This window comes from Aedes albopictus, chromosome 3 (assembly GCF_035046485.1).
Source record: "Aedes albopictus strain Foshan chromosome 3, AalbF5, whole genome shotgun sequence".
Classification (NCBI taxonomy): domain Eukaryota; kingdom Metazoa; phylum Arthropoda; class Insecta; order Diptera; family Culicidae; genus Aedes; species Aedes albopictus.
In genome coordinates, this window is record NC_085138.1 from 278,522,750 (window position 1) to 278,549,207 (window position 26,458).

The following is a 26,458-nucleotide window of genomic DNA, read 5'->3' on the forward strand; positions in this document are numbered from 1 at the left end:
GTTCTTCTCCTCCAAAACCGTTCTGCACTCTTCGTCGAACCATTCGTTTCGTCGATTCCGTTCCACGTACCCGATGGTGCTCTCGGCTGCGTCGTTGATGGCTGCTTTCACTGTACTCCAGCAGTCCTCTAGAGGGGCCTCATCGAGCTCGCCCTCGTCTGGCAACGCGGCTTCGAGATTCTGCGCGTATGCTGAGGCGACATCCGGTTGCTTCAGTCGCTCTAGGTTGTACCGTGGCGGTCGCCGGTACCGTACATTGTTGATGACGGAGAGTTTTGGGCGCAGTTTGACCATCACCAGATAGTGGTCGGAGTCGATATTGGCGCCACGATAGGTCCTGACGTCGATAATGTCGGAGAAGTGCCGTCCGTCAATCAGAACGTGGTCGATTTGAGATTCCGTCTGCTGTGGTGATCTCCAGGTGTAACGATAAGGGAGGCTGTGTTGGAAAAAGGTGCTACGTATGGCCATATTTTTGGAGGCGGCGAAATCAATGAGTCGTAGGCCGTTTTCGTTCGTTTGCTGGTGGGCGCTAAACTTACCAATCGTCGGTCTGAATTCCTCCTCCTGGCCTACCTGAGCGTTCAAATCTCCTATGATGATCTTGACGTCGTGGCTTGGGCAGCGGTCGTACTCGCGTTCGAGCTGCGCGTAAAATGCGTCCTTGTCATCATCAGTACTTCCGGAGTGTGGGCTATGCACGTTTATTATGCTGAAGTTGAAGAATCGGCCCTTGATCCTCAACCTGCACATTCTTTCGTCGATCGGCCACCAACCGATCACGCGCCTCTGCATATCACCCATCACGATGAAAGCTGTTCCCAGCTCACGTGTGTTGCCGCAACTCTGGTAGATGGTATGATTACCTCTAAACGTTCGCACCATGGATCCTGTCCAACACACCTCCTGCAGCGCTACGATGCCGAACCCGCGGTCCTTCAGTAGATCGGCGAGTATGCGGGTGCTCCCAATGAGGTTGAGAGATCGGCAGTTCCACGTACCGAGTTTCCAATCGCAAGTCCTTTTTGTTCGCTGGGGTCGTTGCCGTTGGTCTCGGTTCGTATTATTCTGTTGCTGATTTTCCGTTACAATGGTTTTTTACGGCTGGCTCGTAGGGCCTGACACCAACCCCCTACTTTCCGGAGGACCATAGTGCACAGTTGAGCTTAGAGTCCTTCCCTGGCACTCGGACGTAGATCAGCCGCCCCTAACATGGGGATCAGACGCTGTTGTGAGCCGCTCCTCCTGGAGAACAGACGCTCAGGTTTGCCGAAGCAAACCCCCCCTTCCCTGTCAGCCTACGACCAAAGGTCCCACCGGGGTTGGTTACCCGATCTTCCCTAAGGTTGCTCATAGTTTCCGGCCGGTACCGCGTGGAGGTAGGGATAGGAGTTGCTGGGCAGAGGCTAGTGGATCACAATGGGATCTGAATTGCGCAGCATACCCAGCCTTTACCGTGCCCTAAATTTTTGATATGTTGTGTAAAAATGTCCCCGCTTTCGATTGACTCAATAATTTTGAAAATCGGTGGTTGCCAACATGGTGAAAAAACAGTTTTGGTATAAAAATCCAAGATGGCGACCAAAATCAATATGGCCGACCCAACTTTTTATAACTGTAAATAGTAGCCCTATCTTCTCTCTTTTCAACAACATATAGTTTTTAGGTGGTTTCTGGCGAAACTTTCGAGTTATAACGGTTTAAATGAACCAACAATTGACAAAAATCGAGGGGTCCGCCAAAATGCTTGTGGCTCTAACTAACGGGGGGTCCACCTATTTGATTAACCAAATGCATTTTCCTTACTTTTTTGGGGAGGACTTTCAGAAAATCGCCACATTAAACATTTTCGAAGACATGGTGTAAATAGTGGGACGGTCTCAGCGAGAGTTACCCATCTGTCCCAATTTATAATTTAAAACTGTCCGATTTTGTTAAACCACACTTCGCAAAGATTTAGTTTCTATTATAAAAAGTCTACCAAGAATAAAGACAAATAATAAAAAAAATATTAAAAATAGTAGTGTAGAGTAGAGCAGATAGTTCGAATAATGTGAAATACACAAAGCCAATTCTCCACCAAATCTGACGTTTACTTGCCGTTTTTCTGTTTTCTTTATTTATAGTATATATAGTATATCAGTATATATTCGTTATCGAGTAACGTTACAGTTATAATGGCCAGAATGAAAAAAACGTAAACCAACTGCAACGGAATAAACCATAAAACACATCGACGTCATGCGTTTGGACGCAGATTGCACTGTCCCTTTTCACATATAGCTACCTCTTTAAAAGTATTAGTTTTAGCGTTAAGATTTACGTTACTGCTGCTGCTGCTGCTGCTATGCATATTATTGTATTTCGGGTTAATATTCTTGATTGTTCCGCCAGACATGCTGATAGCACCTCCATTTCCGTATCGGCCTCCGTTGTCGCCTCGACCTCCGCCACCGCCACCGCCTCTGTCGTACTCGCGATGGCCGTTTGGAGTTTGACCTCCCCCAGCACCGTTGTCGGCGGAACCTCCTCTATCACTATTTTTATTGTTGAAGTAGTTGAAAGTATCGTAAGGATTGAAGCTATCGTGTAGACCACCGTTGTCGTTGATACTGGAAATTTGATTACCGTCCACAAAGTTGAGCGAGAATGGCGAGGGGAATAGATAGAACGCAAGGAACATAAACATGTAGAGTACGAACTGAAGCACGCAACACGTCCAGATCAGGTTTATCTGCAATTTGAAGATGGAATTTTGAATGTTAGTTCACTGAAAGATGGGTGGATGTTGCCTAATTACCTTTCTTTTTCTAGTATGTTTCCTCACATGAAGGTACGGCGTGAGAGCTAGCGTGAACGTCGATCCAAAGATCAGCCCGGATATCAATCCGGTAAAGTTCTGCTGCCATTGAATTACTCCCGTGCCGAATACTAGAACGCCTACGATGACTACTTTGAGCAAAGCTATGTGGGGTCGCTTTAGATTACGCCAGTGGCATAGAATCAGCAACGTCAGGAGCGACGAGATAATCCCCGCTAGTGATGGCAGTGGTCCGACCTGGAAGAGCGTTTAGAAAAGTTTAACCAAAATGCCTGAGTTTATTCGTGTTGTAGAAAACCCTACCTCAGGTCGGTACGGTACGAATATTGCACTCGTCAGGTTACCAGCAATGCCGGAACCAATGTACAGTATGGCCGTACGGAGAGATCCCAACAGTCGCTCCAAATCCGCCAGCAGAATGTATTGGAAGGCAAGGGTAAGCAAAATATGCAAAATACCTGCATGAAGGTACAGTGATGTGAACAGCCTGTAGAACTGATCTGGCATGTCAGTTCCGATGAATGGAAACATTCCGCATACATCATTCAGACAAGAAACCTGAAAAATGATTGAATTGAAGAGCTGTACTGTAGGAAATCACGAATAACGAAAATAAACAAATTTTACCTGTGAACACAGCGAGGCTTCCTCGTGAAAGTATCCCCGCACAAAGTCGCAATATTCCCTAGTGGTGATACGACATTCTCCCGTTATCCCCATGCAGCACGGGTGCCCGATTACCTCGCACACCATGTGCTCGGCGGTGTGATCCTTCATGCGAAACTTCTGAGAAACTTGATTGTTTCTTCTGCATATTGGCCACTTTGTTATGTCGTCGGGCCACTCGTGCGGTGCGATCGAGGCCGGAGCTTCGCAATATTTCGGATCTAGGCCGCAAACGCTACCGGATATTCTTCCGCCTGGGCCCGAATCTCCCGGTGACCACTTCTTCCACGTTGAAATAGTCTGAAATGATAGAAGAACGATATCCTCATAGCTGCGGCTCAACAAAAAGTGGTACGGTACATGATGACCAGAATAGAAACTTAAATAAACCAAAAAAAACGATAACACAAAGAGAGTTTGATTTATAAAACGCAGAATATCATAGGAAGGAACGATATGTGGAGGTTTTATGCAACTGTAAATCATGCGCGACACAATACTGTGCCAGAGTTCGTAATGTGCAATGACCAGGAAGGATCTGGAAGCAGAAGCTGGACGAACTCTATTCTCAACACATGCTATCCAAGGAGCTCAGCGCGGGGAGTGATAGGCACTGCTCAAAGACGATCTAGAAACGAGTATTTTGAGAGTATCATAAAGAGGCGGGACCCGGCAGAACAAAGAGCGATATATGCAATAAAGAATAGCCGAAAAAACGAATCCACCCCAAACAGAAAAGAGCATGAGGTAAATATGATTGTTCAGCTGCAAGAGAGTATGGAACAGAATGATATGCGGAGGTTTTACAAAATGGTGTGCGGAGAAAAACAGCGCCTTTTCCTTAGTTTTTCTCCGTCTCGTGCAACGACTGTGGTGGAAACTTGCTGACAGACAAAACAATGGTGGCTGCCAGGAGGAGATAGCATTTCGAGGAATTGTTGAACGGTGGGAATTCTTTATTACACCAACTAACCTATCCTCAAAATGACTGACAAATCTCAGGTCATTTTGACAGGTGTAACATGAGCATGAAAAGGACGGCAACAAGATCGATAAAGTAGAAGATGTTATCCGTCGTTTTCATGCATGTGTGTGGTCTGTCAAAATGACCTGAGAAATGTCAAACATTTTCATGGCTAGCTTTGTTGGTGTAATAAAGAATGGAAGAGTGGCAGATAGAATTAGAATTAATGACGTACAGGCTGTTGAATTTCCAATGCTAGACGAGGTCAAGACAGCCATTAAGAGGGTTGACGAATAACACTAGTTTACAAAATAAAACAAAAGTCATGAACTTCTATCAACGACCAAAATTTTTGAAGCATAATTTAGCGCTGATTTCGAAACCGTGCTTCAAAAAAATTAAAGTAGACCAGTTTTTGAGTTTTAACTCAATATCGAGTTTTACAACTTTTTAAAATATGGAATTTAATAAAATTGAAATATCTTGCGTATTGTTCAACCAATTTTAAATCTTTTTCCATAAATTAAAAGCTGAATATAATACCCTTCGATCATCTGAATGCAGGTTTTGCGTCAGGTTGATCAAAATCAAGATATTGGCGAGTTTTGGGGACGATCTCCTTAAATTTTAGCAAAATTTCCAAAAAATTATGAAGAAATATATTTTTTTCAATAAGAAAAAAACAATTTAAAAATTCTTTCTCGACGTTCATTTGACATATCATACGTAGGTGAGTTACAGTAAAAAATTCAGCTCAATCGGAGCATTGATTACGGAGAATGAGATGTGTGAAGTGAGCGTCTTTGCTTAAAAATAGAACAAAAATCGATTTCAAATCATCAACCTTGTATGGAAAGTCGAAAAAATTTCCGCTCTACTGTAATTTTTTTCCTTCGCGTTTTCGAACTCAGGGCATGATTCTACACCAAAAACGATCATCAGCTTACCGAGTTCAAAAATGCTGTAAACTAGTGTAATAAGACTGCTGGGAAGGACGAACTCCCGACCGAGCTTCTCAAGCACGGTAGTGAGCAGCATCAACTCTTTAAATTTATTATATTAAAGTTATAGAAAGAGGAAGAACTGCCCTCTATATAAGAAAGGGCATGGACTGGAGTAAGCGAACTACACGTCTCAACTTAGCGAATAAGATTTTGTCCAGCTTCTGTTGTAAAGGCTAAATCATTCAAACTTCACAATTTGCGAAAATTGTGATAGAAATAATTCATTTTCCTGGTAACTGGTACTGGGTTCCTATCATTTGGCACACGCCGTAATAAATAATAAAAGTACCCTAGTAACCATTAGCACTATATTTCGCCACTTTTGGCTCACAGGGCTATTAAGCGGTCAATTTATAGCGTGTCAGCTCCTTAATAGCATTATATTCACCTTCATGTGATTTATAGTGCCGCGTGGTTACTTGGGTAGTTTTGGCTCGGTTTCTATATTTTTCCTGTAAAGTATGAAAACTAATCTATCATTAGACATATCGATGACATTCGTCGGTCTTCTTTTTTTTGTAGAAATAGTTTTGCTTAGGTTGTGCGATAACTGGTACAGGCACCCTATCTGTTCATTGATTTCAAGGCGGCGTACGATCCAGTGAAGAAGAATGAGTTATGGTTTTCCGACGAAGCTGATTAGACTAATTCGTGCGACGCTTGAAGGATCGAAATCAAATGTACGGGTTGCGGTGGAAATGTTACCATCGTTCGTAACCTGAGACGGACTTAAACAGGGCGATGCTCTTACGAACTCACTGTTTATTATAGCTCCTTAGCGGCGGAACCGTTGTGACGTGGTCGCATATGCTCCTGGGCTTCGTGGACGAAATCGACATCATCGAGATTGACTGTCGGGTCGGGGAAGTGGCGTTCATGACTTTTAAGTGGGAGACTGCGAGCATAGGACTTACATAGGACTCCACCAAGACCAAGTACAAAATTGCTGGCGGTCAACGTCGGTCCGGCCATGGTAGTGGTGACAAAGTGGTGAAAAGTTTGATGTAGCGAACGATCTTGTCTTGATACTCTCGTGACGTGCGGAAATGATGTTACCCGCGAGGTAAGAAGACAGATTGCGGCTGCGATTCTAGCCTTTTTCGATCTGTGAAACTAGCAGAAGTCCCGTAGACTGAGAGAAGTTAATCGAAGAGCCTTTGGAGTCTTCGAACGTAAAATGCTGATAACAATACACAGCGGTAAACTTAAGGACGGCATTTGACAGCGCCATATGAGTTGTATCAACTATATAGAGAAATTAATATAGTGAAGCGAAAAAAACAAGGCTGCGATGCGCTGCGCTCGAACCTAGTACGCGCATGCCAGAAGTACGACAAGCTGAAACCATATTCAGCTGAGAACGAAGAAATGGACATCGGCTTCCAAGAACATGAAGCCGCTTCCAAGAACATGGTACCTTTTCCCAAAACAACATCTCTTAAAACGTTATACCTGGAGATCACCACAGCGGACACCGTTCTCAAGAAACACGGAAGTTCTGCAAGTAGCTTAACGCATTCCGCAATGGTTTCATGCCGCGAGCTGAAATGTGCCGAAATATGGACGGGAGCTTCGTGACAGCTCCACAAGATGCGATGGAAAGGTGGAAGCAGCACTTCGATGAACACATACATAGTGCAGAGAACGCAGGCATTGAGAGTCAAGAAATGAGGGAGAAATGATAAGGCCAGTTTGTTTGTATCGCATTTCACTAACATTGAGCCATCTCTATGGGTATATGTGTTCCATATCGTGTAGAAGAGCTAAAACCGTTATTATGTATAAATTTTCAGCTATTTTGACAAGAACAAAAACTGATATCATAACACTTTGAGTTATTCGTGCGATATTCATTAGATTTTTGAATAACACATCAAAATCACATCGAGCTATGACAGCAAAAACTGTTCAATTTGAGATATGATTTAGATATTCCCGTCTACAGAATGCCACTTTTGACGAATTATTCGGCTGATATACGGCCAACTTCAAAATATCGTACCAAGTATCTGGAGCGAAAGTTGTCAAAAGTGAGACAAAGAAAAAAGGAAAAAAAACATTTTGTTTATCTCCTGTTTTTGTTTTCTAACTTCTTTAATGGAAGCGAACATTGAAGTTGCTTTTTTGCTACTTCATCCAGATTCTAGCTGTTGTCCTCCGGGTTCGTGCTCAAAAGTCCGTTACCTTTTCCATCTGCTCCACCTATGCACCATGGGAATGATGTGATCAAACTAGTATTTAAATCATGAAAAACAAAATAGTTTGGGCATTTCGACGGTTCAAAATGATATGGGATGACGATGATTCAGTGGTAAGCTTGGTGGTGACGAATGCAGGAATTGATGCAGGAGAAGCAATATTTATATAAATGGTCGGGAAACGTTTCAGAGGAGGAGGGAAATGAGCTGGAGTTCGTCTTGATTGAAACAATGGAATAATCAAGAAAATAAGATTCCATTATCTATTTAACAACACTATTCCGAGCTGCATTCCAACAACAAAAATGATCCCCTTCCGCCAATCCCGTCGTCCGACATGGATGTTTAATATCATGACCGACTTGAGTTTGTTTTGGTAGAAATTAATTTTGATTGATATAAACGGCATGTGCTCCATGCCCTGTGACAGCACTGTCAAACTTCTTTACAGCTTGTAGGCTTTATATAGTCTTACAGGGTTTATTTTGGTTCTTACTGTTTATAGTGCCTATAAGCATTATGAATGCTTATATAGAGCTTTTTAGCACCGAAAAGTTGTTTAATGACCGTTATAATGCTCATAACAGTGCTTAGTGGTTTCCTGGGTATGCATAGAACGCTACTAAGAGCTAATAAGAGGTGGACGTCTATGGACATGAGACATGGAATATGCTCGAAAAGCAGGCCCGTGCACGAAAAAGGCGACCAGGGAAAGGGGAAAGGGTTTTCCTAATTTCAGTAAAAGGCGGAGGGGCGCCTCGTATATGAACCATCGGCAATGGGAGGTGTTTAACCCGCAAAACCCCTCCCTTGTGCACGGGTTTGTCGAGAAGGACTTAGAGTACTTAGTGTTCGAGCGACAGGGATCTGGAGGCAAAGAATGATCGACGAGCTTATGCGCTCTACGCGAACCCAGTATCCAGAAGATGGCCAAAGCTCGATGGATACGGTGGGCAGGGCATGTTGCAAGAATACCAGACGGAAACCTGGCAAGAATGCTGGCAAGAAATACGAATGTGTGGTGCACATCGGACAATGTGGGCTGACCAGATCGTGAGTGATAAGGCATTGTACACATATTACGTAACGCTATAGGGGGGAGCGTAGCGTTTTACAATCCATAAAAAAAGTTTTGAGTTTTCATACAAAAAGCGTTACAAGGGGAGGGAGGGGGTCTGAAATGAGCTATTAGTTTAACGTAATCAGTGTACCATGCCTAAGACGAGTATAGGACGTTCCGACGGTTGGAGAGAGGCAGCAGCGAAGCGAAATGTGTGGCATACAATTGTGAACTCAGTCTTAAGGTGCCATTATACTGTTTGTCATTTTGCCAAATATTTGACATTGAAGTTCGACATTTATCCAAGGTTGCTATGATTCACATTGTGTTGGGCTTGTTTGGCCAAATATTTGTCACGTCTAATGGTCCACTGCACGAATTTCAGCTGGCCTGCTTACTCTCACACGAAATTTGACGTTTGAGCGGTGTCGGCACCGCTCAAACGTCAAATTTCGTGTGAGAGTAAGCAGGCCAGCAGAAATTCGTGCAGTGGACCATGGGACCTTTATCAATGTGAAGATGTTGAAGTAAATAAGTATGTTAAAGTTGTGGACAGTTCTCATTGGGGAACTAGTAAACGGAGTGTGGAACAAACGCATCAACCATGCGTTACATCAAATGTAGGTAGGGTAATTGATCCGATCATGGAGGAGTTAAGCGCTGGGTTCATGTTTAAACCACAATTCTATCGCCCCAAGCAAACTTTTTACATGGATTGAATTGAAAATAATAAAATCCATCCTTAATCTACGGGAAAATAACAAAATATTGCCACTTTGATGTTGTTATGAGCATTTTATTCGTTTTTATCTGAAAGATCATTGTGTTCCTAATGTTGCGGTATGTGTTCCTAATGTTGCGGTATTTTGTTCCTATTGTTGCGGTATCCCATTGAAATCATATGGGATACCGCAACATTAGGAACACTACCGCAACAATAGGAACACAGCAGCAAACACATTTATGAAAATATTTTTTTAAAATAGGTTTTTGGGCAAATCTTAAGCAAACAAATGGTGCAATCTCATAATTTAAGCACCATACATCTATTAAAAATACCTTTTGGTAACATTTCAGTCGAAAAAGTGCTCAATTGCCATTACCGCAACAATAGGTACTACCGCAACGATGGGAACAATTACCCTAGAAACGTATATTATGAATCATAGTACATAGAGCTCTACTTTACGCTCAGCGTGGCATCAGTCTACTGGGTTGGATCCGAGCACGCGGTTAGAAAGGGGTCCTCGATACAGGCCGAACCAGGTGGAGGCCTCACTGTCAGCAACTCTTTCTGGTGTTTACTGATAGGGCCTGAGCCTTCTGCAGGTCAAATCGCGTTGCACGCAAGTATCATTTCTAGATTACAGAACAGTTGGGCTTGGGCGTGGTGGTTTACCCTGCCTGCTCTCCAAGGACAAAGGGAGTGCCAAGGGCCACTCGGGAAACTGACTAATGCCGTCTTTCTTTTTGATCCAGTTCCAACCTGGGTTGGAACTGGATGAGATCACAGTTCAACCCCAACCCGGCTTCGGATTCGCTTGTACTAAAGTTTGTTTGTGTTTCTTTGACGTTTGTTTGTTGCCACATTTTCCGCCAATCTAGTTCCAACCCAGGTTCAAAAAGAAAAACGGCATAAGCGTCAGCGTGCTACCTTGGTCGACTCCCCAAAGTGAGTCACCGATGTTTGTTGCTGCAGGCTACGCAGCTAACCTTAAGGGTGTGATGTGCACTAGCCACTCTCTGAATCAATGCCTTCTAGGTGGTTTCGGAGAGACGAAGGGTTTGGCGGTCATGTGAATGTTGTTTAGTGGGTCGAGGAGAGAGTAGTTCTCACTCCAAACGCTTACAGCAAAGCAAAAACCAGCAAAACGATTTGCTGAATTTTCAGCAATATTTTGCTGGGACCCAGCACAACTTTGTGCCCTATCGGCATAAATTGCATGATGTTTCAGAAATTATGCTGAAATTCAGCAATCTGTATTGCTGAATGCTTTCAGCATGGCAAAAACCAGAAAAAAAAAATTGCTGGTTAGCTGTCAAAAATGTTTAGGGTGCTGGCTTTTACTTTTGTTATTTTGTTGGTTTTTGTTTTGTTTTTGAAGACGTTCTTAGCCCCACACTACCTGGACCTCCCTGTTCAGGTGTCTGTTGAGCAGATTATCCCCCCAAGGTTTAGATGAAAAAAATATATGCTCAGCGCAAAGCGACGCTGTCACCATTAAGGTAGGTATCCAGATAGTTCTCGTTAAGTCTTGTAGATCCACGATCAGTTCTGCACTGTATTAGATGTAGGAATAATGTCCTGGGTATCACCCACACTCACCGTTGGCCACAGTCCACGGACGGAGCAGTCGGCTTGCGAGCTTTGAACACATCCGGAGTCGTCGTTTCGTATACAGCAGGCCGTTTCCCGTTCCTGTTTCCGCGTTTTCGATATCAATTCCATTATCTTCGTATCCCGGCGCATGCATGGTGCATACTTTGCCCCCACATGTACAAGATCGTCCCTTCTCAGGCCGATCCATATGTTTTGTTGCTCGTAATGCGTCACCTGAAAGAAACCGGAGCGATTACTCATTTGTCTATGTATTAACAGTAGGCGAACACTCACCATTTGTAGACTTAAGCTAGTTACAAGAACTTGACTAGTTTTCGGTTCGTATCCCGTCCCTATCGGTCCTATACCGTAACACAGAAGAGTAAGAAGCAGCACCAATATCTGCGTAGTATTCACCCAATAGGTAAAAAATGGGCGATAATCGTAGCGATCATCCAGCGATTCTGGTCTGAGTAGTTTGATGTTGTGGCTAGACGGGCGTCGAGAGTTGTCTAACACACTGTCCAATATATGAGCCGTTATGCGTTGACCATAGTATTGGTAGAGAGCATTCCTCCCACGAGAGGGACGCTGTTGTTGAATTTGAATCTCAGCCGATTTTGTAATCCAACCATTGCTTACCGTTGCACGGTTAGGATCGATCATGTAAATCTGCCGTGAACCGTCTGCCCCTAAATCGTGTTCCACGTGTTGCTGGTTGCTCAGCGTTGGAATGTCGAAGAACAGCTCATCTTCCTGGATTGGAGTCAATCCATCGCACAAATCGTTATCGTCGTTATTCAACGCTACGTGTGCAGGCGCAAAGCTCCTGGACCATTGCTTCTGTTTCCTAGGAATGCGATTTCGCAAGCTTTGCACCACGAAAACGAACCCATTTGCGATCATTTGCGAGACTGATGGCTTCCGTTCGACTTGAAAGCCGTCGCTGCCATCATGTCGGTAGTACGGGTTGAACCGCTGACGTCGATTTTGTTCCGTCTCCGGTTCGTCTTGACTCTGGGCTGGTAGCACATCTGGTCTATCGCTGTGTTCGTTCAGCACATCAGCGTGTACTTCGTTCACCCGGCCCACTACGACATCCTCTTTTAGGGGTCCAAATCTTCGAATGGCCAACCGTTTTTGCCGATCCTCCCACTTTTGCTGCTCGTAGTCTTCATTCAGTTGATCCACACCGAAGAACTGCGAAGTACTTCGCCGTAGATATTCCTTTATACGTTGTTTGTGCGAAAGTCGAGTTCGCATTTGTGGTTGCGTGTTCCGTTGAAGCGTAGACGGGGTTGAATCCGGCTGAAGCCTAGGCGTAGGTATTTGCTGTAGAGGCAGCGATTGTTGCTGGTGCTGTGCGTGTTGCTGCTGTAATTGTTGAAGCTGTTGATAGAGAGGTTGCTGTTGGATCTGTTGATGCTGAATGTGTTGCTGTTGGTACTGGATAATAATTGATGGATTGCTGCACGAGCTATTGAGCGTGTGTGACTGGGATATTATTAGGGAGGATGCATTCCGGCCGTCATCTCCGGGAGCCACCAAAGGGTGCTGATGGGAGTAGGATGTGTGCGACACAAGCGACGGTGGGCTGAGTGGGGATTGGCGTTCCATTTCGGACATCGACACAGATGAAATAGACAGTGGCTGAGGGCTAATTGGACCGGATGTTTGAGTGGTTTGGTGAACTCCGGTGGCTCGACGGAGACTATTACAGTGGTAGCAGTTTTCTTCGTCGGTAGGGTTTGCATTTATGGGTTCACTCATTATACTTACAGGTGTTGGTGTTCGTAACATTGAGTATTCCGGGGCCCCTGGACACAGTTGTCGACCAAGTGTTGCAGATTGTGTAAAAGTACAAAGCGGTTGTTGGCATTTAACAGGTCTTGCACGCGGAGGAGTAGCATAGTGGTCGGTGGCATCTTCAGCCAAATGTTGTACTGACGGGACCTTGGGCTCTACTTTCAGGCGGTATGGTAGTGTGCTAACAACGGGTGTCCTTGGGGCTGATTGGTTGATAATGTTGATCCCTCCCTTCGTAGCAATCAGACCAGCCATCAACGTTGGACCCAGACCCATGTCTTGCTGATAGTTCTCCGGCGGGGGTGGCGTCGGAATGTAACGCTTAACGGGAGTATGTACAGTCGAGGTCAAATAATTGTAGCTCTCTGAACTGGTCATCAAAGGAGGGTTATTCATTAAGTAATTTCCAAACTGATCTGTTTTGGGGGCCGGGGGGTCGCGAAACCGTTCCGGAACAGGATAGCGGGTTCTGGAACTGGGAGACATTGAACGATGATGCGGTGCATTTCTGTTATCAGGATACGCGATAATAGATGTGGGGGCTGAACTAGTGGAATATCGATCGCTCGATGGTGGTGGTGCTGTAGAGGATGGTGGTGGAATACAGCAGGGTCGCAAATTTTCATCATTTCGGTAGCACTCGCCACTAGGAGGGGTCACAAATGCGGTCAAACGGGTACCCAAATTGGAATATGACGATTCGCTGAACCTCGAAGGAGATGGAGCCCCATTCTGTGGCGCATTTGCTCCATTATCACATAACCCGTCGCCGTAGTTGATAGTTGAAGTGACAGTGAACTGCTGCTGATAGTGGCTATGCCCGAACGAAGAACGACGACTTCTGCTCATTTCAATCCTCACTTGGAATAATTATACTACTTATACATCAGCGCAATTTTTGATTATCCTACACATCTAATCACACCATTGACTAAAATTTCACTAATAATTCCAGCTCACGACTTTCTACTTATTCGAAGAAAAATCATTTTCCAAAATGGCTGAGCTCACTAAAATAAACACACCCCAGAACGGATTGGGAGCCGTGAAAAATTTTCACTACTTTCATTATGGTACCCGTTTTGAATCTAACTTTACGAACATTTTCCAGCGACCAGCGGCTGGGGCGACGTCGATTGATTAACGAAATTTAACAGCTTATATCACAATTAGCCTAAATTCTGAAGATATGTGAAAACGAACATAAATCTTAATGAATCCTTTTTCCTTCACGTCCTTCCTCTCGTGATTTTTTGCACTCACTCCGGAGCCATAGCCTGCCAGCAACAGCAGACAGGGGCAGTCCTTCAGTATTGTGATACTATGCATACAACAGTCGACTTGGCTCTCTCAGTGCAGGACTCTTTTTCATCATCGTGTTGGCAGCGATGAAATTTGACGTTGCCAGCTGGTGCTGAGAATCACAACAAGGCTCTCCCGACTCCGACCCTACATCCTTTCTTGGTCCTTGCTTTGCCAAGTAAATATTACGTAGGAAGAACGTTCCCATTATTCGAGTCCCCCTAAATAACAAACGGGGGGATAAGTTCTGCGCATGCCACGTGCTGCGCGTGCTGGTATCGACAACAACAAAAGACACATGATGCTGTTCGCCGCGCGGAAAGTGAGTTTTCGCCCCAGTTTGGGGTGGTTGGTTGGACAGGAGTAGGCCTTGACTGAAGTTGAACGGTTTTGTTTTTCTTTCCTGTCAATTTTTCTCCAGTTATTTTATTAAAAACGAAAATATCGTCGTCGAAATTATCCTCGGACCTTCTTTTTACTTGGACAACCAACTGCGGTTTGGCAAAGGGCACGGACGACGGGCCGGATGAAGACGCCACGGACGGTTGCACGGCACGGACTACTGAGCAATATTTACACCACGGAAGGGCATCGGATGTTGTAAGACTTCTGCCAGAATTGGAGCTTCCCCTCGACCGATGAGTTGAATCAAACGGTGACCCGCCATGGTCAAAGGGTTCAATAAGGATCTCAAAGACAGTGGCACGGCACGGATGGAGATTTCTGAGCAGAATACCGCAGGCGGACGTCGGATCATGTGCGATTTGTCCTGGAACCGGTTATTGACTTTATTGAGAAAGCAGTATCTGGCTTCGGCTAGACACATACCAGCCCGTTACCTGACACAGCTGGTGTTTCTGCTCTTATTGACTGAACCAGAAAGCAGACCTTTTGTTTTGTCCAACTTTGCCAAGAAAAGTCTTCCAGTGGTTCAAGAATTGGAAAATCGGAGTACATCGAGCGTTATATTCTGGGAGAATTATAGACGGCAACAGCGGTGCTCCACCTGAAGCTAATGGCGCCTGAAGAATCGTCGTGTTACTCTTCGTCTCAACACAGGTTTAAAAGGTTTATTGGAAGTACTCAGGCGAAATACCCGGTGAGTTTGCTCCATGATAGTTTCAGTACTTCCGACGTTTTACTGCATACTATGTACAGTACACGTCGTGAAGAGATGTATAATTTTTAAATAATCTAATCCCATATTTTAATCAGACTGAAAACCAGACCATTACCTATTATAAAACATTTGGTATAAAACAACTATTTTTGGGAGTGGAGGGGAATAAGAGCTGTCAATCGAAACATAATGGTTGGGAAGAGTGGAGATGCCAACTTCTTATTATAACTTCTATGTGGAGAATGACAGATTCTTCTTTTTCACATTCATTGGGGCAATGCGATGGCTTGCACTATATATAATTGTATGATCTTGGTTGTATAATTATAATGTTTTGCTTGATCAAATCACATTGGATGGACAGCCCATTGCTATCGGGCTTAGTACCGTGCTACAATGAATGGAAACCATCATCATCATCATCATCAGTTTGGGGTGGTTGGTTGCGTCCGGTGTTGGAGTGTTATAAATGCGGCAAACAAGTGGTTTTGCTGTTCGAAATTAAATCCTTTCGGATTTTTTTTTAAATTCAATACTAGCAATGGTGGTTCATTTAACAATCGAGTAAGGAGTTCAAGTAACTCAAGGGATCTATCTATATACAGTATTGTTCCGATTTTATCACGCCCCTTTTTAAAAATTCTTTAGAATATTTCTAAAAATCTGTACGCATTATCAATATTTTTAACGTTGCAAAACAAGACTTCAACATTCATCTTTAAGAAGAGGGGAAACACTTGTTCTCAAATGTAACAGTAAATTAATGAAAAATAAAAGACTGATGGGCGGAGGGCGTGATAAAATCGGAACATTACTGTATATAAAAATGCAGTGGCATACGTGGGACCGCGCATAACTTGCGAACGGATGGTCCGATTTGGGTCGTCTAAGTTTTGTTCTGTTAGTTTTCACCCAAGGAAGGTTTATGAGGCATAAAACATGGGATAATTGAGAGTTTTCGAAAATCGGGTTTCCATACTTTTTGAACGGGAACTTGGGCTTGACTAGGGACTTGAAACGTCAAAAAACGCAGTAGGCAAGACAAAGTTTGCCGGGTACAGCTAGTTTATATTGAAAATTGAATCAATCAGCCGATTATAGCGACACCTACGGTATTTCACTTAAAAATGATCCCTAAGTATCTGAAATTAGCTTACGCTGTGTTGCGTAGAACAAATTCAGACAAACAAAAAAATTGGCATGGCTGAAAATTTGACTCACTAAAGCTAAGACTTCCCCCTTTACTTAAGATTGATACCGAAATAAACTGTCGGCCATAATAAAAATGTATTATACATTGGTAACTGCGTGAATGGTTGTATTATTTCGTGAATGATCAAGGTGATATCATGAAAGGGTTGTTAAGCAGGTTTTATCATATTTTTCACAAAGGGAGGGGGGATGGATTGGGTGGGCGATGCTTCCAGAGTGTATTTTTTTTTAATTTCTGCATATGATGCACGTTAATAAGGACACGATTTTAAGAAAGAATAGACAGTCTCACTCATCCTACTTTTTGAGTTCCATCTATGTTTCATATCAACTGCTCAAGAATTCAGCTTGATTAAAGTAATAATATTTTTGCGCCAGCCGCTTAAAGTTTACAAAAAAATTACTATGGAAAATGTTACTTTTCCAAAGAAAAACTGCTTGATGGCAGTATACCCTCAAACCAAGCTGATGAATTCCCATAGAAAATTTCACGATAAATCAGACCTCTGAAGTCTGTGTAACCTTGTCAGTCGAACTGATTCAACGGTAATGAGTTTTAGCGCCAAACAACGGACAAGAATTGGAACTCGGAATGTAATAACCCTAGCCCAGCAGGGTAAACTTTCACAACTAGCCAATGAGGCATGTCGTATGAAGCTTGAGATCCTAGGACTGAGCGAAGCCCGTTTTCCGAACTTTGGAGAACACAGATTGACGTCGGGTCAAATTCTGCTGTACGCTGGCCTACGAGGTGATAACGCTCCCCGCCACCGTGGAGTTGGTTTCCTGCTCAGCACTCAGGCCCACGCTGCGCTCTCAAACCTATCGAGAGGACAATTGTTGCCAGATTCAGAACGGGTTCGAAACCTTACCATGATCCAATGTTACCTGCCAAATTATGCTGCCATATTGCATGACAAAGAGAACTTTTACAACTAACTGAATGCTGTCATAGACAAGATTCTGAAAGGTGGGGGGACTTCAATACGAAGGTTGGTTCCGATAACTCGGACTATGAGTACGTCATGGGACGCCCGCCATGGTCTCGGTGAAATGAGCGAAAACGAAAAGCTGTTGGCAGAGTTTTGTGGCGACATGGTGATTGGGGGATCGCTTTTTCTTCATCGACCAGTGCACATGCACAAAGTAACATGGGTTACCCGTGATGGCGTCACGGAAAATCAAATCGACCACATCTGTATCAGTCGAAAATGGAGACGGAGCCAAGGACGGAGCCTTCTTGATGTGCGGAACAAACGTAGCGCCGACATTGCGTCCGACCATCATCGGCGAGATCCGACTGCGCATTGCTAGCATCCATCGACAGGAGGGAAAAATCGGGCGCCGGTTCACCACACGCTGACTGGAAGATGCTGCGGTGAAAACGTCCTTCGTCGAGGAGCTAGAGAACCGTGCTACGAATATTCCAGAAGGTGGAAGCGTAGAAGATCAATGCAGCGCCATCAAAAACGGCTTCATCGCCACCGGCGAGTATAATTTGGGTGAATTATGTACCTGGAGAAAGCAGTGGATCACAGATGATACCTGGAGAAAGATAAAGAAGCGAAGGAACGCCAAAACCACGATAGAGCGAGTGATAACACGAGGAGCCATAGCCGTAGCCCGTCAGCGCTATTCGGCTCTCGAGAAGGAAGTGAAACGTTCATGTAGACGGGACAAAAGAGTGTGGGCGGACTCCCTATCCGACGAAGGCGAGAAAGCCGCAAACACCGGCGACATCCGTATCCTCTACGATGTTTCACGTCGCCTTAGAGGGACCAAGATGAATGCTACGATGTCCGTGAAAGACATGTCTAGACAGTTGAAACGCTGGTTCGAGCACTTTGGAAACTAAGAGTTCGACGCATTATCCGTGTTAACATCGAAGCTCCATCATTGCAGGAGAGTGAAACAGGCATCCGCGGCATGAAATCGAACAGAGCCCCGCAGGTCGATTGCATATAAGCCAAGATGCTCAAAGCTGACCCCGTTGTATCTGCACAACTGCTGCATCAATTACAGTCGGGTCTCCTAAAAGACGCTGTCACCCACTTTACGCCCACTGCAATTTCTCAGCTGTCTTGCATCCGATCCAGTTGATTTTTTGACTGCAGTAAGGGGTCATTCAAATATGACGTTCATAGTTTAGGGAGGAGGGGGGGGGGGGTCTGAGAAAGTGTGACTCCAAGGTATACGAAAAAGCGTGACAGAGGGGGAGGGGGTCTAAAATTCCCGAAAAATTATGAACGTCATATTTGAATCGTCCCTAAGACTATATTATAGACCACGTAGTACAACATTTAGAAGGTGATATCTTCCGGGAAACTGACAGTTTTTTGATGACGTAATTCAAATCGTTCAAAGGCGATCTAGTACTCTACATCAATTTGATCATGTGAAGAACGATTAGAATGACGTCACATGTTTACATTCAAAATGTATGTTTACATAGGTTACTAGCCTGCCTTGTGATATTTATGCCGTGATTAAAGACTAGTCACATATCGAAAATCAACTAAATTGGTTGAAATACAACATGGGAATCACGGTGGGCGTAAAATGGGTGGCAGCGTCTCATAGGAGACCCGACTGTATTCTGCAACATTATGGAAAACCGCAACGATTCCAGCCGACTGGATCGACTGGATTCGTCTTAGTAAAGGTACCCAAAAAGGGTGACATGACTGTATGCGTTAAATGGCGGACATTATGTTACTGTGCATTATTGTTCTCAAAGTCCTCTTCAAATTGATCCTCCGGATACAGGAGAATATTGACGCTACTCTCCGACGGCAGCAAGCAAGATTCCGTACCGGACGATCCTTTTGAGAACCATATTGTCACGCTTCACATCTTCCTAGAGCAAATCAATGAATTCCAAGAGTCTCTCTACCTGGTGTTCATTGATAACGAAAAAGCTTTCGACCGGCTCAATCATGAGAATATGTGGGAGCCCTTTGGCACAAGGGTGTCCCTGAGAAAATCATCGGCCTCATCGAAGCACAGTACGAGGCATTTTCATGCAGAGTACTGCACAATGGTGGTCATCGTAATCGACGAGATCCTGGTAAATGCGATTGATTGTGAACCAAATCGTGGGTTGCTGTGGCAGCCCATTACCATGGAGAACTAGCTGATGACGTTGCTCTCTTACCTCAACGGCGCGGCGCTCTGATATGCAGAGCAAGCTCAATGATCTTGCCAATCGCTCCTAGGTCTTACCATCAACGTCAACAAGACCAAATCGATGGATGCAAACACGGTCATCTCTTCCAGTTTTACGGTAGCTGAGTAAGCAGTGGAGAATGTTGAAAGCTTCGTGGTATCTCTGTAGCCAAATGGTAACACCAAGATCGCCATAGGTGCACGGATCAAGAAGGCGAGGGCAGCTTTTGTGAGTTTAAGAAATGTATGGAAAAACAACCATATTAGTCGACGTACCAAAGTCCAAAATTTCAACTCGAACTATGGCACAAATGTCCCAAATGGAGGACAACGTGCCTCTGGAGCCGGCCTTCTAAAGGGCGTGGTAAACTAGATGTTGGTCACACGAACACGACATTGACATTCTGTGGCTATTTTTTCTACTTGCTCCAACGTCGATGTCATCAAGAGCCGATAGCGACAGAAATTCGGGAGCGAAAAAGAAGGTGGGTCGGTCACACTCTACGCAGGAGCGGGAACGAAATCTGCAAATAAGCGTTAGATTGGAATCATCATTTGGTCATCACATTTGTAAAACAAGTGAACACATATTTTTGTTACATTTTTATTCAGCAATGCCGAAATCAACAATTTTGTTCAACAATTGAAGTTCAAGCAATTCAATTATCTTTCACTGCATAATCTCCTGTTTAGTACGCTGCCGTTCTATGTCATAAAACAAAAATGCTATCAAACACACGTTCGCATAAATCGCAATTCAATCGAGAAACCGTTATTTTCCGTATCCTATCTAAGGCGAAGAGTTCAAATATATGATTCATATGTATTTTTGGTGCATTCTTCCTTAAAGCTATAGATTGTATATAAATATAGTAATATTCATGTTCGCAAGGCGCTTATCAGATAACATGGCGATTGTGCATGGCATATTCGCTTACTCTAGGAAAGATTCATCAACATCGATTACAAATACCGGTTTAATCGTTAAAACTTTCGTTCCACACAACTCTCATTCGTTAATCAGTCAGTGTTCAAAATTATTTCGATTTGTATTCAATTACTCTTTTTTGTCATCTTTTGCTATGCTTTTGCTAACTTTATTCGGTCGATCCGGAAGCACTGGAGTCATGGTTGCATCTCCATTTACGTTGGTCGGGGGCACTGGCTGCTGCTGGCTTCCGTTATCACTTGTTGGAGTGCTCGTGTGCACCGTGGTCAATTCCAGTGGGGTATGAACATGCGATTGTGTCTGAGATTGTTGCAGGGAAGCGGCTTCCGCCATTTGCAAACCGATGGTTGCACCAATTTTGGCGCTAGCCTGCCGGAAGCTGTCGCTTAGTTTGAGCTGGACAACATTGATACACATGGAAGTCAAGGCTAGGCCGAAGATAAGGTAAAGTATGCTGCACATCATGTAGATGGGATGCTGCGGAACGAAGTCTCCGAAACCGATGGTTGAGATCGAAATGAACACAAAATAAAAAGCCTCGAAGAAAGACCAATTTTCCCACGTGTAGTAGATGGTTGCACCAAACAGCATGTAAGCGACGAGGATAAAAATTGCAATCGAGATGGGCAAATTGAACTCGTCGTCGATTTCAAAAGTTTCTGGAACTGGAGTTGCTGGTGATTCGCATATTGGGGGTACATCTGCTGAGGTTGAAGGTTGTGGCTGTTCTGTTGCTTGGATGTTGGTTGGTTGCAGTTCGTGGTCTCCGCTGGGACGTCTAACCATATCATACATTACGTTGAGACCTTTCATTACCTCCTGAAAAAGATACCGATTTAGATACATATCACGTAAAGATCAGATGAACTGTTCTTACTTTAACTTGAGCTGTTTTTCGCACTTTACGGATGGACCCGGTGTAATATAATCGACGAACGTATGCCCATAGGAATTTGATACCTCTAGTAAACAATTTGCCAAAATCAGCAAGAACTATGAGGAATATGGGAATACCGATAATAGCATATATTATAGTCAACGCTCGACCCGTCGTTGTAGATGGTGATATGTGGCCATATCCTGAAACGGAAAAATATTACACATTATTTAGACTTGTAACAACTTGCTACTATTAAAGTTAGTTATAGCATTGCAAATTAGTAAAGCATTTATGATGTTTGTTGGAACAACAGAATTACCAATTGTTGACACCACAGTCAGCGAATAGATCACGCCGTTGATAAAGTTCCATGCTGTATTGCCGCTGTAGGTTTTCATTCCAGCTTCGAATGCAACCTGTAGTTCTTCTTCAAATTTCCTCAATCTTGCTCTAGCTGTCTGCTTCCAGTCTTCCTCCCTTTAAATAATTTCATAATAATATCTATACTTTATTTCTCCCATATCAAAAATACCTTTGACTGTGACTGGATATCCACAGCTGATCGATGAAATCCCTCTTAACTCTTTTTACCCCGCATTTGTATTGTGATTCGAAAGTGCCCTCGGTGACTCTGAATATAATACCACCAACGCCACACAGCAGCACCATCACACCAAAATAGAAAACACATTCATTGACTTGCAACCTCATCCTTCGAATTTCCAAGGGATTATCATCTAGAAAGTCTAACCAGAAGTCTTTCATCTCGCCTAATATTTCGTTCCAGGTGAACAAGTCGTCCTTCTTCTCCTCGTAAATGAGCAATGCTCGTCTTCGTTTTTTCTCTTTAGGTCCCTCCACCTTCTTATCATCCACAGCCATTTCTTCTTTCTTTTCATCGATTGCTTCAGACTTTTCGTTTTTGTCTTCTTCGACCTTTTTATCCAATGAATCCTCTTTGTCTCCATCTTCTGAAGATTTCGTTACTTTCCTTTGTGTAAGTACCATTTCTTCCTCATGTTTTTGTTCTGGGCTTGCTATTGGTTCTGGTTCGGCATCAACCATTGGTACTGATTCGGCTGTAACAGCCGGTTCCGCTTCTGCAGGATCCGGCTCTGGAGGAAAGTCTGACGGAAGCTCTGATTCCGGTTCGGGAGACGTCGCCGGCTCTGGAGTTTTGGACAATTTCAGGTGATCAATTTTCGTAGACCTAGGCCGCTTGGGCTTCCTCGGCGAAAATCGTCTCCTGATAGTTGCTGTATGTTCCTCATCGCTTGTGTTGTTTCCTTCTTCTTCACTACTCGAAGCTGATGGACTCGATGTCTTTGGAATAATTAAAATTTTCTTTCTGGCCGCCCCTGGTGACACCGGTGTTTTTGATCTCGTCGGTGGTGCTGGAGGCAGAACTGGAGCTTCGATACTCTTAGAGCGTTCATCGCGCTCGCGGTTCCGTAGCTCTATATGGAGCTTTTGTCTTTGTTCCTCCAAAAGCTCCTCGCGATACTTTTCAAACCGCCTCAATCTCATTCGGTCTAGTTCTCGTTTCTCCTGTAAAAATTTGAGTTTTTCCAGCTCAAATTTACGACGTTCCTCGTTGAAGCGAGACAAATTATTTTGCAACTGGGAAGATTTTGGGTCACCGTCCTTGCTGCGTTCGGATTGATACCGTTCGATTCGTTCGCGCCTTTTGCGAACTTCGGTATCCGATACCTTTCCACCATCGCTGGAATCGTCCGTTTTTGGTTTACTATATATTTGTTATAAATAAAGTTTTTGAAGACATATAAGTTTAATTGTAATCAAATACTAAACATCAGATGTCATAATAAGTTGAGAATAGTCGACCGCGTCACGAAGTCTTATGAAGGAGGGAACGTCAATGTAACGAATGGTTTCGATGAGGAGTGCTGAGCTTTTTCAAAGGAGAAAACGCAGCGCGGGCGGTAATGCTGCAGCATGAAACACGACAGAACGTGGAACGATGCACATAAAAGAGGAAATAGTAGATCATCCTTTTCAAGATTTAATATAATTTTCTATTTATTGTTGATGCGTTTCAGTTTGTATGTTTCATCGTATGTTTAATGTTTACTGATAATGAATATTTTATTCAGGTAAAACTATTATATGATACATATGACCGTTGCACGCATATCACGAACAGCTTGTTCAATAATAGAAGTTAATAGCGTTATCAATTCTAGATTTACAACCACTTTTGATCCACCACTATTGATCAAGATGAAAGCTGTCTCAACATAATCAAATAATATTTTGTGCGCCTGAACGTTGACCAAGCATATCCTTTAGAGGTTACCCGAGCAATGTCTAACAACAAAATGATAGCAAATCAAAAACACGATTTGTAATCAACAGCAAATTGATATCACATTTTGATATCCGTTTGTCTTGAAACATGAAACAGTGGTGAATACGCCAATATCCGAAGTACATGCTGGTAGGTGGTAATCGGCGCAGTATTATACGTCCATGCATTTTAAAAAGTTTTTTAGAGTTGGACTTTGGTGTTTCGAAACAAGAAACAATTCCCCCCCCCCCTTTTTTAAATTTTCTTACAGTGTTTTTCATTCTTGTTTCCCTTTAGGAATTTCAATGAAATTCATTCAAAAAATTTCCAAAAAGTATTTTTCTCACGAGTATATGTACAAATACATTTTGCACTTCAAGAACCTTACTAATACTAGCACAACTATTAGAACCGACACTTCAGATTCCTTACATAAATTATGCATAAATTTCTTCAAGACATCTTTATTATAGTTTTTTTATTTTATCTTTTCTGGATTTTTTGTTCAACTGAATTCTGTTTGAAAAGATACTTTATTGAGTTTTAGCGATTTTTGGCAAACCTCAAAGGATCTATTTTCTATGGTCTTCCAAGGTCTACGGTTTCTACTGAAGTTTAATGACAATATTTCCCAGAAGATCTGTAAAAAATCAGTTACCATCAGACAAACCACGGACATGGAGAAATACCAGGAGGAATTCCTAAAGAAATTCCTGTATGAGTTTTTGTTTGAATCTCTGGAAGAATACCTGCTGGAAATACTGAAAGAAATTATGCAGGTATTTGGTCTATATGAAATTCCGGCAGGCATTTCATCAAGAATTTCCAATGAAATTTATGTAATGCAGTTCGTGAAGAAATGGCTGTAAGAATTTGTGGAGAACCACTGGAAGAATCACTGAAATAATGCATGGAAGAATTTACTGCAAAAGTTGCTTGAGGGTATTTAAAAAAACCCTAAAAAGTTTTATGAAGAAATCCCTGAGAATTTTTTGGAGGAATCCATAAAAGGCTTTCAAAAGAATCCTTTGGAGCCATTTTGTATAAAATCATTGGCAGATTTTCCAACGGAATACCTAGAGAAATTTCTGAAGGAATTCCAAGTTTATGGTTTTCAGGAGAAATTTATGAGAAAATTCATGAAAGGTTTTCTAGGAGAATTCTAGCAGAAATTGATGGAGCAATATCTAGTAAACATGGAAACATGGAACAATTTCGGAAATAATCAATGAAAGGTTTTCTAAGCGATAATAGAGCTTTCTTCTTTTTGAGGGAATCTATATAAGACTTTGGTCTTCTTTATTTTTGGCCAAATTACAAAAAAATCTATAGACGAATTTCTCAAACAAATATTTGGGCGAATTTTTGAAGGAATTCTCATAGGCATTTCTGAAGGAATCCCTGGAGAGATTTCTAAAGGAATCTCTGCATGACCGTGGAGGAAATGCTGAGGTAATCTATTTGAAAGTTTCAAAGTAATCCTAAATGGTATTTTTGCAGGAATCTCTTCAATAATATTTAAAAACTTCCAAAGAAATTTTTTGATTTTTTTCCAGAAGAAACCCAAGAATAAAAAAGTGAAATCATAGTATTGAAAAATTGAAGCATGAAGAATTTTTGAAGGTATTCTAAAGCCTGTATCTGCAATATTCGGGACACAGAAATACGGCTGCAACTCCGCAATAGATTAATTAAAATTGGTCAAATTTTGCCTGATAACATCATAAGAAGTGTTCATGCTAAATTTCATGTGAATCGGTGCACTACTTTTTGTTGTAGCAATGAAACAGTAGAACGCGCTGAAATGTTGAACAAAAACCACTAAATCTACAAGTTTTCCATAGGTAAAATTTCAAACAAATCGATGCACTATTTAAAGCTTTCAATCTAAACATGTATTGTGACTGACCGTGACATTATTCAGCACCCCTTCTTGTTTTGATTGTACTGTTGAAAGTACTATACCAATAAGCATCAATCAAATTTTGCAGGCATAATATACACATAACCAACTACCTTCTGTAAAAATTTCATGAAAATTGGCAGTGACATTCGAAAGTTATGAATAGGAAAAGAGCGCACATGAAAAACACGAAACATTTCCACTAACACTCACCCCAACCAACACCTGTCACTTTCAAACCAATTGATCAAAGTTGATGAAATTTTGCAAGAAAGAGTGTCTATTAAGTTAGTATCATAACTACTTACGAAATTTCATAATTATTCTCACAGAACTTTGAATTGTAGCGAAAAACATTATCTATTATGCGAATGAAAATTAGTCATGATTGTACAAAATGATTAAAACCACGTTTGTTTGTTTTTCATCTACAGTTAAAAGTAAAGCATAATTTTTTATGAAATTTGGTACGAATAATAAACATACACCGAAGAGTTCTCAGTTAATTTTTTGGCCAATTTTACCGATTTATTACAGACTTACAACTGTACCTCTGTGTTCCGATTAAATGAAAATTTACAAATGTATCAATGAAAGATATTTTGAAAGAATATCTGTCGAAATCACTTGACGAAACTATGGAAAACAATCTAATAAAATCCTAAGAGAAACATCAGGAGGAATGCTTTGTCTAATTTCTGGATAAACTTCTAGATAACTTTCTGAAGAAAAGGAATAAAAGAAATACTTCAATAAACGCAAAGAAAATCCTCGGAAGTA

The 26,458-nt window shown here is 42.6% G+C and overlaps 2 protein-coding genes across 6 annotated transcripts in view; both read right to left on the bottom strand.

Annotated features, from left to right (window-relative positions):
* Positions 1 to 2,072: 2,072 nt before the first annotated feature.
* On the bottom strand, positions 2,073 to 14,342 carry LOC109420370 (inactive rhomboid protein 1). 3 transcript variants are annotated; one of them, XM_062860971.1, is made up of 7 exons: positions 12,813 to 14,342; positions 11,328 to 12,407; positions 11,040 to 11,267; positions 3,449 to 3,787; positions 3,125 to 3,379; positions 2,801 to 3,058; positions 2,073 to 2,734 (listed from the first exon to the last, which is right to left on the bottom strand). In XM_062860971.1, exons 1-7 carry the CDS (start codon positions 13,686 to 13,688, stop codon positions 2,240 to 2,242), a joined length of 3,531 nt encoding a protein of 1,176 aa, XP_062716955.1. In that variant the 5' UTR covers positions 13,689 to 14,342; the 3' UTR covers positions 2,073 to 2,239. The 3 variants fall into 3 exon arrangements, with proteins under 3 accessions (XP_062716955.1, XP_062716954.1, XP_019550253.3); XM_062860970.1 differs by having other exon boundaries at positions 11,328 to 12,422; XM_019694708.3 differs by having other exon boundaries at positions 11,328 to 14,340.
* A 5,884-nt stretch (positions 14,343 to 20,226) lies between these two features.
* LOC109401670 (TWiK family of potassium channels protein 18) overlaps positions 20,227 to 26,458 on the bottom strand; it is a 52,772-nt gene continuing 46,540 nt past the window's right edge. For 2 of the 3 annotated variants that reach the window (XM_062860979.1, XM_062860980.1), the window contains 2 exons: positions 21,465 to 21,667; positions 20,227 to 21,406 (listed from right to left, as the gene is read on the bottom strand). In XM_062860979.1, the coding sequence (XP_062716963.1) occupies positions 20,696 to 21,406; positions 21,465 to 21,667 (914 nt within the window). In that variant the 3' untranslated portion in view covers positions 20,227 to 20,695. Of the gene's footprint in view, positions 21,407 to 21,464; positions 21,668 to 21,786; positions 21,945 to 21,999; positions 23,215 to 26,458 lie in introns of all 3 variants that reach the window. The other variant, XM_062860978.1, reaches the window with a different exon arrangement.